The sequence below is a fragment of the Rosa chinensis genome, chromosome 7 (assembly GCF_002994745.2).
Source record: "Rosa chinensis cultivar Old Blush chromosome 7, RchiOBHm-V2, whole genome shotgun sequence".
NCBI classification, from domain to species: domain Eukaryota; kingdom Viridiplantae; phylum Streptophyta; class Magnoliopsida; order Rosales; family Rosaceae; genus Rosa; species Rosa chinensis.
The window spans coordinates 43,172,054-43,184,069 of NC_037094.1; the positions used below are offsets into that span (position 1 = coordinate 43,172,054).

At 38.7% G+C, this 12,016-nt stretch overlaps 2 protein-coding genes across 3 annotated transcripts; one reads left to right on the top strand and one right to left on the bottom strand.

The window, feature by feature from the left end:
- The first annotated feature begins 5,862 nt into the window (after window positions 1-5,862).
- On the top strand, window positions 5,863-7,847 carry LOC112179732 (50S ribosomal protein L27). Of its 2 annotated transcripts, none has more exons than XM_024318211.2 (4): window positions 5,863-6,040; window positions 6,832-6,933; window positions 7,049-7,173; window positions 7,262-7,847. In XM_024318211.2, the coding sequence occupies exons 2-4, from the start codon at window positions 6,861-6,863 to the stop codon at window positions 7,493-7,495; spliced, it is 432 nt and encodes a 143-aa protein (XP_024173979.1). In that variant the 5' UTR covers window positions 5,863-6,040; window positions 6,832-6,860; the 3' UTR covers window positions 7,496-7,847. The 2 variants fall into 2 exon arrangements, with proteins under 2 accessions (XP_024173979.1, XP_024173978.1); XM_024318210.2 differs by having other exon boundaries at window positions 5,866-6,040; window positions 6,832-6,942; window positions 7,262-7,832.
- Window positions 7,848-8,442: 595 nt separating this feature from the next.
- Window positions 8,443-11,668, bottom strand: LOC112179731 (12S seed storage globulin 2). Its single transcript, XM_024318209.2, has 3 exons — window positions 11,216-11,668; window positions 8,934-9,630; window positions 8,443-8,752 (listed from the first exon to the last, which is right to left on the bottom strand). Exons 1-3 carry the CDS (start codon window positions 11,403-11,405, stop codon window positions 8,629-8,631), a joined length of 1,011 nt encoding a protein of 336 aa, XP_024173977.1. The 5' UTR covers window positions 11,406-11,668; the 3' UTR covers window positions 8,443-8,628.
- Window positions 11,669-12,016: the final 348 nt, after the last annotated feature.

A 12,016-nucleotide genomic window follows, 5' to 3' on the forward strand; every position in this document is an offset into this window, starting at 1 on the left:
ATCAAAAACTGAGAAGAAAGTAAGACAGAATCTTTAATGTCTTCTTATCAGGTGAACCCTGGTACATTCGTTTGTGACTACTGCCTATGTCACGAAAAGGATGGTCTCCCTATGTTCTGTGAAGAGTCAAAAAAGACTTATCACAAAGAATGCTTCATAGCTGAAGCAAAAAGAAAAACCAAGAATGGCCTTGTCAGCCAATTGGTAGAACAAGAATATGAAGAATATTTCTCTGAACAAAAAGAGAAAGAAGTAGAAACTTTGTTCCAAGAAGTCATGGAACCATCTTCCTCAGAAAAGGAAGAAATCATCGATGAAGAAAAAATCGATGAAAATATTGAATTTGTTGAAACACCAGAAATTGTTCCAGAAGAATGTAAACCATTGATTCCAAAAGAACAAGCTCAAGAAAATGAGCTTCAACAATCGAAAGTCGTCTCTACTAGTAGATACAGCAACTATATAGAGATTGGACTAAAATTCCCTGATCACAAAAAATACCATCTACATGCCTTTGTAGATAATGAATCAGGATTTACTGTTGCAATTCCAGAAGAACTTCGGAAAGAAGATAAGAAAAGAACAGCTACTGGTGTCACCTTACAATGAACAAAGTAGCAAAAAATGTTCATATCACCATTGGTGGAGGAACGTTTATCATCCACAATGTCTGGCAATCTGAAGGCCAAGGCTCAAATTTCTTGTTGGCAAATGACTTTATTCTCCAACAGAGATTTATTCAGGATGAAGAAGCGATAGGCTTCAGAAAAGGAGAATGGGTGTTCTGGGCAAATCGGCTTACCCAAGCCAAAAGTGTAGTAGGACCAAACTTTACTACACAATATCAGTGATCACAACAGAATAGTGGTGATCTTACCCCCTACAAACCCAAATTTGAATCCATACTCCAAATCAAACAACAAGAAGAATTACTTGTTGAAGAATCTTCTAAAGAAGAAGAAGAAGAAACTAGTGAAGAAGAAGAAGCTAGTTTCGTTCATGAGCATAACCTCAAGCACTTTCAGAATAAGCTTGAGTCTCAGAAAATTCCCACTCTTGAAAAAATCAAGAAACTACTCGAACAGAATATCGATGTAGATCCTCAGAAGTTTTGGGAAAAAGACCCAATGGTCTGTGAATTGAGATTACATGATATGAATACTATCTGTCATGTTAAAGCCATTCCTCAATACAAAGAGGAAGATCAAAAGGAATTCAGAAAAGATATTGAAGATCTCCTGAACAAGAGATTAATTCAACCTTCCACTAGCGCTCATCATGCTCCAGCATTCTACGTGAGAAATCATGCAGAAAATCTAAGAGGAAAAGCTAGAATGGTGATTGACTATAGAGATGTCAACAAGAAGACTGTTAAAGACGGTTATCAAATTGCTCAAGTAAGAGTATTGATCAACCAGCTTAGAGGAGCTAAAGTCTTTTCAAAATTCGAAGCAAAGTCGAGTTTTTGGCAGGTCAAGATGCATCCTGAGAGTGTTCCTCTCACTGCATTTGGAACATCACAAGGACATTACGAATGGTTAGTAATGCTTTTGGCCTAAAGCAAGCTCCCTCAATCTTCCAGAGAAAGATGGACAACATCTTCAAATATGTTAGGAGTTCTACGTCGTCTACATAGATGACATCCTTGTCTTCTCCAAAAACAGAGAAGAACACATGAAACACCTCCACGAGGTTGTCAAGCTGATAGTTCAGCATGGAATTATCCTAGGAGAGAAGAAAATCTTCTTTATCCTTGATGAAGTTGATTTCCTAGGAATAAATATCAAAAATGGAGTGATAAAACTTCAACCTCATATCCTCGAGAAGATCTGGAAATTCCCAGATAGAATTCCTGATGCTAAGAGTCTAGAGAGATTCCTTGGTGTCATAAATTATGGGAGAGATTTCATTCCCAAAATCTCAGGACTAACAGCAATGTTATCTCCTAAAACAAGTTCCAAAAGAAAATGGAACTTCACAACAGATGATGAAAAGACTGTAAAGCAGATAAAAACTCTCTGCAAAAACCTCCCTCCTCTACAACAACCAGAGGAAAATGATGAAATTATCCTCCAAACAGATGCGAGTGATAATTATTGGTCCAGTGTAGTTCTGGCGAAAGCGCCTGGAACAAACATTAAAAAGATCTGTAAATTTTGTAGTGGCAAGTTCAGCCCTACAGAACTAAATTATCCCACAGGGTAAAAGGAAATTTTGGCTGTCAAGAAAACTATTTTAAACTCTCCAGCTTTTCTTGGAAAACCCTTTACTGTCCGCACTGATTGTGCTAGAGTAAAGAATTTCAAAAATTTTAAACTAGATAAAGCTGCTAATAGAGGAAGATTAGCCAACTGGAAATTGTTTCTTAACCAATATGATTATATTGTGAAATTAATTGCAGGAAACAAGAATTATCTTCCAGACGCCTTAACCAGAGAACTAGCAATGTTCAGCCGGAAAGATGACGACGAAGGTCGCAATCCTAAAAGCAGAAAAGCAACTGGAAAAGAACATGAAGCTGAGGATCCCAAAGAAAAAATCCTCAAGAGATTCTTGCTAGGTCCAAAAGGACTAGCCCCAACTGATCAATCCCAGGGTAAAGGATTGGCTAGCCCGTCTCAAACGGCAGACGGTAAAGGCTCATCAAGATTGTTGACGGCTATTGCTTTGCCAAAAAGCAAACCTACTCGAACTGGAGTAATAAATGTTTTTAACTATGAACTTCAAACATTTGATGCTCCTGTGTTCAGAACTGGCAGGAGACTAGCTTACCACCAGAAAGCAATTCTGGATAATCTCCTATTTGCTTTTCAGGAAAGAAGCAGTGGTCTGATGTTCCCAGCGCTCTTTGCATTAGCTGAAGAACTTTTTGAAAATGCTAGACCACAGTTTGAAGAAATTCACACATAGCAGAGTGTTGTCAGAAAACAAAAAATCCACTTCCTTGAAGATCCAGAAAGTGCTAGGATCCCTATCATAGCACTAAAAGAATCAGACTGACATGAATTTCATAGCTGATAGGAAGTCATAATTCTGAGGACCGTATTCCTCCAACTCTCTTCATTATTTCTGGACCTTATGTTGGGCGATACTTGATCAATGTTCAGAGTGAACATCCTCAAGAACACAAGCTTTGGCTTGTTGAAAATGGTTTTGTTCATAATCTTTGGAGCAAAACGAATGATGATCTCAAAGGCCTGCCCCCCATCATCGTCAACACAGTCAAAAATATTAGAAAAAATGACTGTAGTCTGAGATTAAAATTCAGATCCACTCCACCAGAATGGATTCAGAGGTCAAACGGCGAAGTTGAATACATTTCTCCTTATCACTATATAAGAATTATTCAACGAAGATATCTGCAGCCTGCCTATGTGGGATACAATGGCGAGCCAAATTCAAGCATTCCATGGATGAAGGCCATGTCCCTTGAATATCTCAAGAAGATCATCTCTTAAAAAGACACAAACAATACCTTCCTGGCAGCAGGAGAAAAGACAATAATCACTGCTTACGATCATCCTGACGTAGTTAGCAGTGACATTTTCCTATCTCTCACAAGAAAGGAGATAGACTCGACATTAGCATGCTTACAATGGGTTGAAAGGCTGGAAACAGACAACCATTACAAGATGTATGTTGATATAGATGTCGAAGACAATGCCACAACTACTAGAATGGCCCAGGCATACAACGACTCCTTTGTCCTTGGCCACAATTCAGAAACAGACGAGAACATGTGAAGCAGCAGGTGTTGAAAGCACCGAAAGTACTTTTGGACTTTTCCCAAAAGTTGCTTTTGCTTTTCAAAAAGATAGGTGAAAAACACTTCACCTAAAGGAATCCGTTTTTCCCTGATCAACCTCCACCAGCAGGAGCACTCAGAAAAGTAGGAAATCACGGAGCCGTCCTGTACATTTTTATTTTTTGAATTCTAGTTTGAGTTCTGCTCCCTATATAAGGAGCTTTAGTTTCATTTGTAAGGCATTCGAAAATTGAGACATAATCATATTCTCTCAAAACAAGAAAGCCATAGTAGCAGTGTGCTCTTCCTTCCTGTCTAGTGTGAAGAAGTGTGCTTTCATTTCAAGTAAGTACTGTAATCATTCTTATGGATAGCTAAACAGTTTCTTAGCTGTTTACCTGAGAATGAGGCTCTGACTTCTTAGCTTGTAATTATGTTTATATGAATAATTTCAGTGTGTTCACCCACTTCATCAAGTTTTAAATTCGCAAGTTAGTTTCTGTTATCATAATCATATTCGGCCAGTACCCTATACTATCTTTAAGTTCAGATTTCCTGGTTGTTAGGAAAATTTGCCTCAGCTTATGATAGAAACAAGCAGCAGTGATTCTGCCTGTTAAAGTAACCGTTAGGTGAAAAACTTGGGTATGTTGAAGACTAGTTTTGTTTTTCTCAGAAGTTGGAATAGAGTTTTTCTAAGAAAAAGTGAATTTTGGACCCAAAAGTCAGCATAGGATACACTAGGCACTACTTTAGAAATGACTACCCTTATGAGTCTTTTCCCCTAAGAGTTGTGTAAATGGGCAAAATACAAGGATGATGGAGTTTTCAAGTCTCCTCTAAATGACGAGAGCTCTCCTCTCTCTCGCCTGGCGGCGGCAGACCCTAGTTCTAGGGTTTTGCTCGTTGAATTTTCATGCCTCCGATGAGTTTCCTACTCCTCGTGAAGCATGTCTGTCGTCCTCCTCAAGGCCGTTCTTCCTTTCTGTTCAACCTATGGGTAGTGGCATTCGTTCCATGTTGAATTGCCTTTTGAATTGCGGTGGTGTTCGAGGGGAGTCTGGTATGGGCTTGAAAATCTCTTGTCGAAGGAGGCTTTTCTCAGATCTGGGTTTGAGTGAGGCGATTTGCATTTGGGACCCTGGACCTGTCTCTTCTCTTTTTCGGGGCAGAAAGGGTTGCCCTGACGGTTCCAGAGATGGAGGAGGTCGGCGACTGAAGGCTTTCGTCGTTGGCGGGAGGTTGGATCTGATCCGGCTTGCTAGGTTTGTCTGGGCTTGTGGACTTTCGGGCATGGCCTCGGAATGAAGTGCTGTGTCATTCCGGCGGGTCGCTCGTTCTTCTGGTAGTGGACGTCTCTCTTCCTCCGGAGATTCAGCAGCGCGGGTTGGGTGGAGCCGGCGAAAGAATGGGATCATGGGCTTGGGAGGCTTGGGTGCCCAAAGTAAGTTCAATTGGGCATGGGTTTGGGCTTGTTGGTGGGGCTCTACAAGTGAGTGGGCTTTCTCTAGGCCTATGCACTTGTGGGCTCGTGTTTGGGACCCAGGGGGTTGGTGCTGCTTAATCTGGGCTCTAGTTCAATTTTGGATTGGAGCCTCGGTTTCATGGTTCTTGTTCTTGAGAGTTCGATTGCTAACGTCCGAGTTTTTGACATCCTTGGTCGCCTTCGTCCTCTCGGGAGCCTCACCTTGCTCTCTTGAGGTGTATCTCCCAAGCTATGGTTACGATCCTGGTTACGGTTACTACTACAGTTTCGCTGCTGAATTGATATATGCAGTGCAGTTCTTGGCTTTTCAGCTTCTAGTCATGTTCGAAACGCATTTAGTCATACTCTGGTTACTTTTCAACATTAGATGCGCTTGTGCATCATGTTTTGGTTCATTGCTTTATTTTCGATACTTTTGCATCGCTCCATGTGCTTTTAGTTTCACTTAATAAAGTTTGTCGTCTTCCTCTAAAAAAAAAAAAAAAAAACAAGGATGATGGATTGATTGGGCAAAATACCATGAAATTTTGGGCAGACGGGCACAACCCCTATTTTGTAATGAAATCGGATACTCGGGCGGGGTAAATGAGACTTTTTACCCTTAAAACACGAAAAGAAAAAGAAAAAAAGAGAAAGAAAGACCTAACTAGATCAGAGGCGTTCTGCGTTCGTATCCTCGCGTTCTGCTCTTGTTTGTTCAAGTTTGAGGAAGTAGTGCAAACACTGAAGCTTATCACTGGAGGTTCTCGCGCAAGGAAAAGGACTATTGACAGGAAGCTTATCTCCTCTTCTTTTCCTCTTTGCTTCGGGTACGTTTCATCTGCCATCTCTGACTTACTTCTTAGTTTCTTAATTCAAATTTCGTAGGTAATTATGATTGGGCATGTGATTTCTGGGTTGGGTATGATAGTTTTCTCATTCAATTTTCAATATAATCGAAATCCAACTGTGATAGAGCTGAACTGTAAGGTCGTTACAGCTTATAATGCCTAATTAGAAAAAGGGTGGGCCTTTCTTTTGTAGTGCTTGGTTTGTTGTAGGTTGTTGAATTCGTTTATGTCCTGTGTTTTCTGAGTTTGTATATGTCACAGCTTGAATTGATCAAACAAAAACAAGCTTCAGTCCCAAAGATCTTAACTGGTTGATCTATTTTGCAATCCCAAATGCTCCATGTTGGGGGGCCTCTGCTATTTTCCCTTTTTCTTGAAGAAAAAAAAAAAAGAAGCAAAAGCAAAGATGTAAGGTGTTGAAATCTTTAGAGAGTCTTCATTTTCTTTTAATTGCTTTTTACTTTGAGCAAGTGCACGTAGGGTTTCCACTAGGAAAAGCCAGCGCCTGAGTTTTTTGTGACTGCGAAATGAATCAAGGGGTTTATCCCAATTGAGTGGGTAGGCTGCTAGTTCAAAGGTAGCGAGGGAGGAGTATATTCAGGAAAAGAATAAAATTTACGTATTAGTTGCCAATTTAGTTGACAACTCACATAATGGTAACTGGTTCATGTTCATATGTTTGATTCCCGCAACACTGCTTTTCTTACTCTAGTGCTCAGGAGTACTTAACTCTGACATTTTGACCACTTAATGTGGTGATTTTCTTTCAGGATAACTCCATCTTCCAGAAAACAGCATAATGAATTTCGGAACATCACTATGCCAAAGATTGAATATAAAGCATCTCGTTACCAGTACTTCTGTTTACAGCAGTGCGTCTGGTACAGATTTTATATAACTAGATGAGTTGACTATTTTAAATGTTTTGTGAACTCGTAATATTGCTGCATCTAACCTCTACTGTTTTACTTGGTGCACTAATTGCAGATGTCACAGGGGAAGGATTGAGTTTGATGTTCAGGCGCTGGGCTACTAAAAAACAAGCTGGATCCTCAAAGAATGGGCGAGACTCTTTACCTAAGAATCTTGGAGTGAAGAAATTTGGTGGAGAGGTAAGAGGCTGATGTTTTGTATGGGGACTAGTACGAAAGGAAAGTGGATATTTACAGTCAGTTTGAGGTTTTTCTGTTTATGCTGCAGAGAGTGATACCTGGAAACATCATTGTTCGCCAGAGGGGAACCCGATTCCATCCTGGAAATTATGTTGGGTTAGGGAAGGATCACACTCTTTTTGCTCTGAAAGAAGGCACCGTAAAGTTTGAAAAGCACAAGCTCAGTGGACGTAAGTGGGTGCATGTAGAGCCCAAAGAGGGCCATGTGCTTCACCCTATATATGCGAATGTTGCAGCAGCTGCGACGGTGGAGACAGTCTGAGTCCTTGTTTTGTTTAGATCTTTTTAGCCTCAAACTTATTTCCAGATTAGTCACCATTCAAAAATTACCGGCGTGCCACTTGCCAATGGGTTTTTATAAATCAATAACTCCTGAACTTATGTTCATTTAAGTTTTATATAAATTTAGAATTCTAATTTGTATCACCTAGATTGTGGCCATGCAGCCTTGCGGTACTCTTGAATGTTGTCCACAGTGATGTGGGTCGTTGTATTTGTATTTCGGTAAAAGTTCAACAAAATGTAGTCCTCTCCGGGAGCAAATGACATCCCTAAAGTGCTCCCCTTATATCAGCAAGTCAAATTGAAATTCCAGGTGCTATTCTTCATTCTTATTGCAGGTGTTCATGTTCTTATCAAGAATGTCTGTTACCTTTGCCACCAAATGTTTACTTACGAAAACAAAAATGGGGCAACAAAAGGCTCTAATAATGTACACACGGTGTAGATTTACAACTATAGATAATCTATATATATATATATATATATATATATATACAGTACTCTAATTAGCTACCTCTACTACCAACATTTCAAGCATTTTGAACCAATCAGAGAACACTATAAACAGATTTCTGAAGCAGAGCAACAAAATTTTCAAATTTAGATACTGCATGAGGTAGATTTCCGATCAATTTTGTCATTTTGTTCGAGACTTGCCAACACTCCACACAAGGGCCACCGAAACAGGGACTAAACTAAATGCTGGTGCCAAAATCCAGTTAACAGTAGTCACACTTGTTGGGCAACAGAACCATGAAGGAAAAGGGAGTCCATCCCCCATACCTGTACAAGGCTACAAGCTATGAAATCAGCATCTTTCATTACGCTGCGTTACTGCGTACCTAATGGCCTCATCTGGCTTCATGGTTCATATTCTTCCCAGTTTGATGCTTTCATTAATCATGTCGATGCATTTCAAAAAAGATATGATCCATAATGGGTCTCTTTAGAAAATCACACAAAGGTAAAGAAAACAATAATCTCCAATCCTTTGCAGACAGGAGTTTTATTCTAATTCATCCACTTTATTACATGTCTTGCAATGGAGACTATATATGGAAGTAGGTATGCGATTAATAAGACTTCGATAGTGCAGGATCCACTACTATTGCTCTAGTTAATCTTTGATTGGAGAATTGTCTGCAACTCTGGATTTATATTTAGGGATATTTGTAGCACCTCAGGTGATAATGCCCTCAATACTGATGTCTTGCCAGTTAAGTCTTCCAGGACAGCCCTACAAAATTAATTATAACAATAGCTGATTAATTGTTGTCCTTATATATTGACAAAAAACTAAATAAATTTCGTGCTTATTTATACTATTGTAGTTTTATTTTTAGGGTATTATAGGCTAAAAACCAAGTGAAGGGGCTCAGTGTACAAATGCATCATGCAAGATATGATTAGATGCTTACCGGGAACTTGTTATGACAGAGAAACACTCCATTCCTTTTTCCCCGGCAAGTTTCGCTACCATGAAAAACCTAGGCACAACGATCAAGTGACCCGCAGTTACTTCCGCATCCAACGCACTCTGACCATTAAGACCCGCAATTTGGACCCGACCACCTCCTCCAACGACATAGATCACTTGAACCGAAGAATCAGTAGTGTAAATGGGAGAGGAAATTGCATAGGCTTCTAGTTTTATGAGGTTGGCACTTAACCCAGCCTGGTTAAGAAAAGGAAACTCCTTCTCAGTCAAAGTGGCACTAACTGTGAGTTGATGAACAAGTTTGTGGGTGATGAGTGCGTTGGGCTTAGGCATGGTCTTTCCCTGTTCTAGCTTAACTAGCAAAACCCCTGTCTGGTTTTTGGTGACCTCATCTGCTTCATCTTTGGTAATATTGAATGACTTGCTAATGAAGTCAGTTGAGAAACCTCCGAGAAGACTTTGAGTTCCTGCTATGAAGAAGTAAGTAAACAGACCAGGAGTGTAAGCCTTTGTAGTTTCTCCCAAGAAAACGATAACAAGGTCGTTGGATGAGCCGCCATTGTTGAACCACCATGAGACTGCTCCGAGTGGTACCGGAATCACGTCTCCTTTTTTGAGCTTCAATACAACCTCCTCTGATGTGTTGGGGAATACCATTCCAACTAGTCCATCCTCACCTGGGGAACATTAAATCACTTAATTCATGTTACAACTAAGATCGAAAATATGCAAGTGTGTTTAGATATTACTTTTTCTGTTTTCCAACTAGCTAGGTCGGTTGGTCAATGATAGATAGTCTAGTGATTTACCTCCGAGTCTCCGACATTGGCACATTGCATAAAATTTGACTACATACAACTTGCTGAACCATATATAATTCATATTATTGATAATCATAATGGTAATCCTTGATCTGATAGTTCTAAGGGTGTTTTATGATCATGTATATTGTCTCTTTTCTCTAGCTAGCTCCTTTCATCAATGATAAATAGCTAGTGTAGCGATTTACCCCTACAATTGCATACAAATTTGACTACATAAATAACTAGCTGCACCATAATTCATATTGATCATAATGGTAACTGACAGGTTGCAATAAAAACATAATAGTTTTAAGTAATGATCTAAACGGATTGTAAAATTTGTCTGATCACACATAACATAACTTTGAGTAATCGTCTGATAATTGAACCGTTTGGATCAAGAAAACAATTTTTGGGACTGCCATGATTTCCATCACATTATACATAAAAACGAGTCTCCTACTCAAAGATCATTGTGTATAACATCTATTGAGTAGCCAATTTATATGTCTTTATATTTTCTTTATTCTCTCTATCGGCCGTAATTTAAGAGAAGTTCTATACAAGAGATTTTTTATCGACTTCTATTTTCTGGCATACTTGAAATATATATATACTAGTTTGCAATCACATGCTCTGCATGTATACGAAAAAATTTCATTTAAAAAAAAAGGTGGGTAGTTATTGCAGAAGAAATAGATTCACTGGTAGTTATTGCAGAGAGAAAAGTGGGGGTTGTGGAATTATTTCTTTTTAATTTTCTTAATAAAAAATTATTTTATAATTGTCATATTTATTCTTGTGATTTAATATATTCTTAAAGTTTTTTAATTTTTCAGGGTTAAATCTGTTAAAATTTTCAGTTTTGGCTAACAAAATCTCTTCTCTTAATAATAGTATAGATATATATATATATATATATATATATATATATATATCTGCAAATCAGCAACCACTTGATCAACTAATTATTACTCTCATTCTCATTTGTTTTTTTCTAATTTAGTATATATGCATAATTTGGATTCCCAAATGGTTTTTGACAAAAAAAAAAAGGCCAGACACGAGTGTGTGTGTGTGTATCAGAGTGGCCGTAGTACATACGTTGGTGTTGATTTAAAAACAACTAAATTGCGGGCAGAAGCAAAATGATATATATATCTATATCAAAACCACTAGGCTTCAATACAAGCTTGCCGGCGCCAACGATATATATATATATCTATATATAGCAAAAAAGGGATCCCTTAGTGGAAGCCCTCTATATATATATATATATATATATATATATATATATATATATATGTATGTGTGTTATCTGCAAAATCAACAACCACTTGATCATCTAATCATTACTCTCATTCTCATTTGTTTTTTCTAATTTAGTATATATGCATACGGGTTTACGGAAAACAGCTTATTTGCGGGCAGAAGCAAAATGATATATATATGGAAATACCTTGAAGAACATATCCCAGTTTGGCAGAATCTGCATAGTGAGGAAGAGCAAAACCACTAGGCTTCAATACAAGCTTGCCGGCGCCAACGTTGGCCTCCCCAAGCGCCGGAAATGACCATATGTAATATCCTCCACCATCTCCCTCGAACGCCGCTACCGCTGACTTTGGTGTTAGATCCATCTCTGCCATTATTGATCGAGTACGTACTAATTAACTGGATTGCTATTCGATCGGACAGTGACTAAGGGTCTAAAGCATCGGTAGGTAGTACTCAGAATTTATAAATGGAGATGGAAGAAGTACTTAAGCTAGGGATCCGCTTGTACAGTAGAGAATTTTGGATAAATCTCAGAAAAATTCAGCGCAAGCTATAATGATTCATTTAGCTAGCTCGCCAGCTTGATAGCCTTTGTTTTTGATTAAATATGGGTTTTTATTCTCGGGCACGTTACTGTAAATTATTGCTTTAATAATATATACAATCAAATATGACTATATCAACTTGATACTCTGTGATAGTATAAAAGTCGACACATGATACGTGAGAGACCCACTCTGTGATACTGTAAAAGATTAAAAGTTGATGCATAATGGTGAAGGTTACTGGAGAACGACCATTCTTAGGGCATGATATGTAAGATCCATTCTTATGGGCATGATATGTCAGAATCACACTGTACGCGGGCATGATATGTCAGAACCATTCTTATGGGCATGATCTGTCAGAATCACACCGTACGCGGGCATGATATGCATGTCAGAATCACACTATATGCATGTAAGGATTACACAATGGTGAG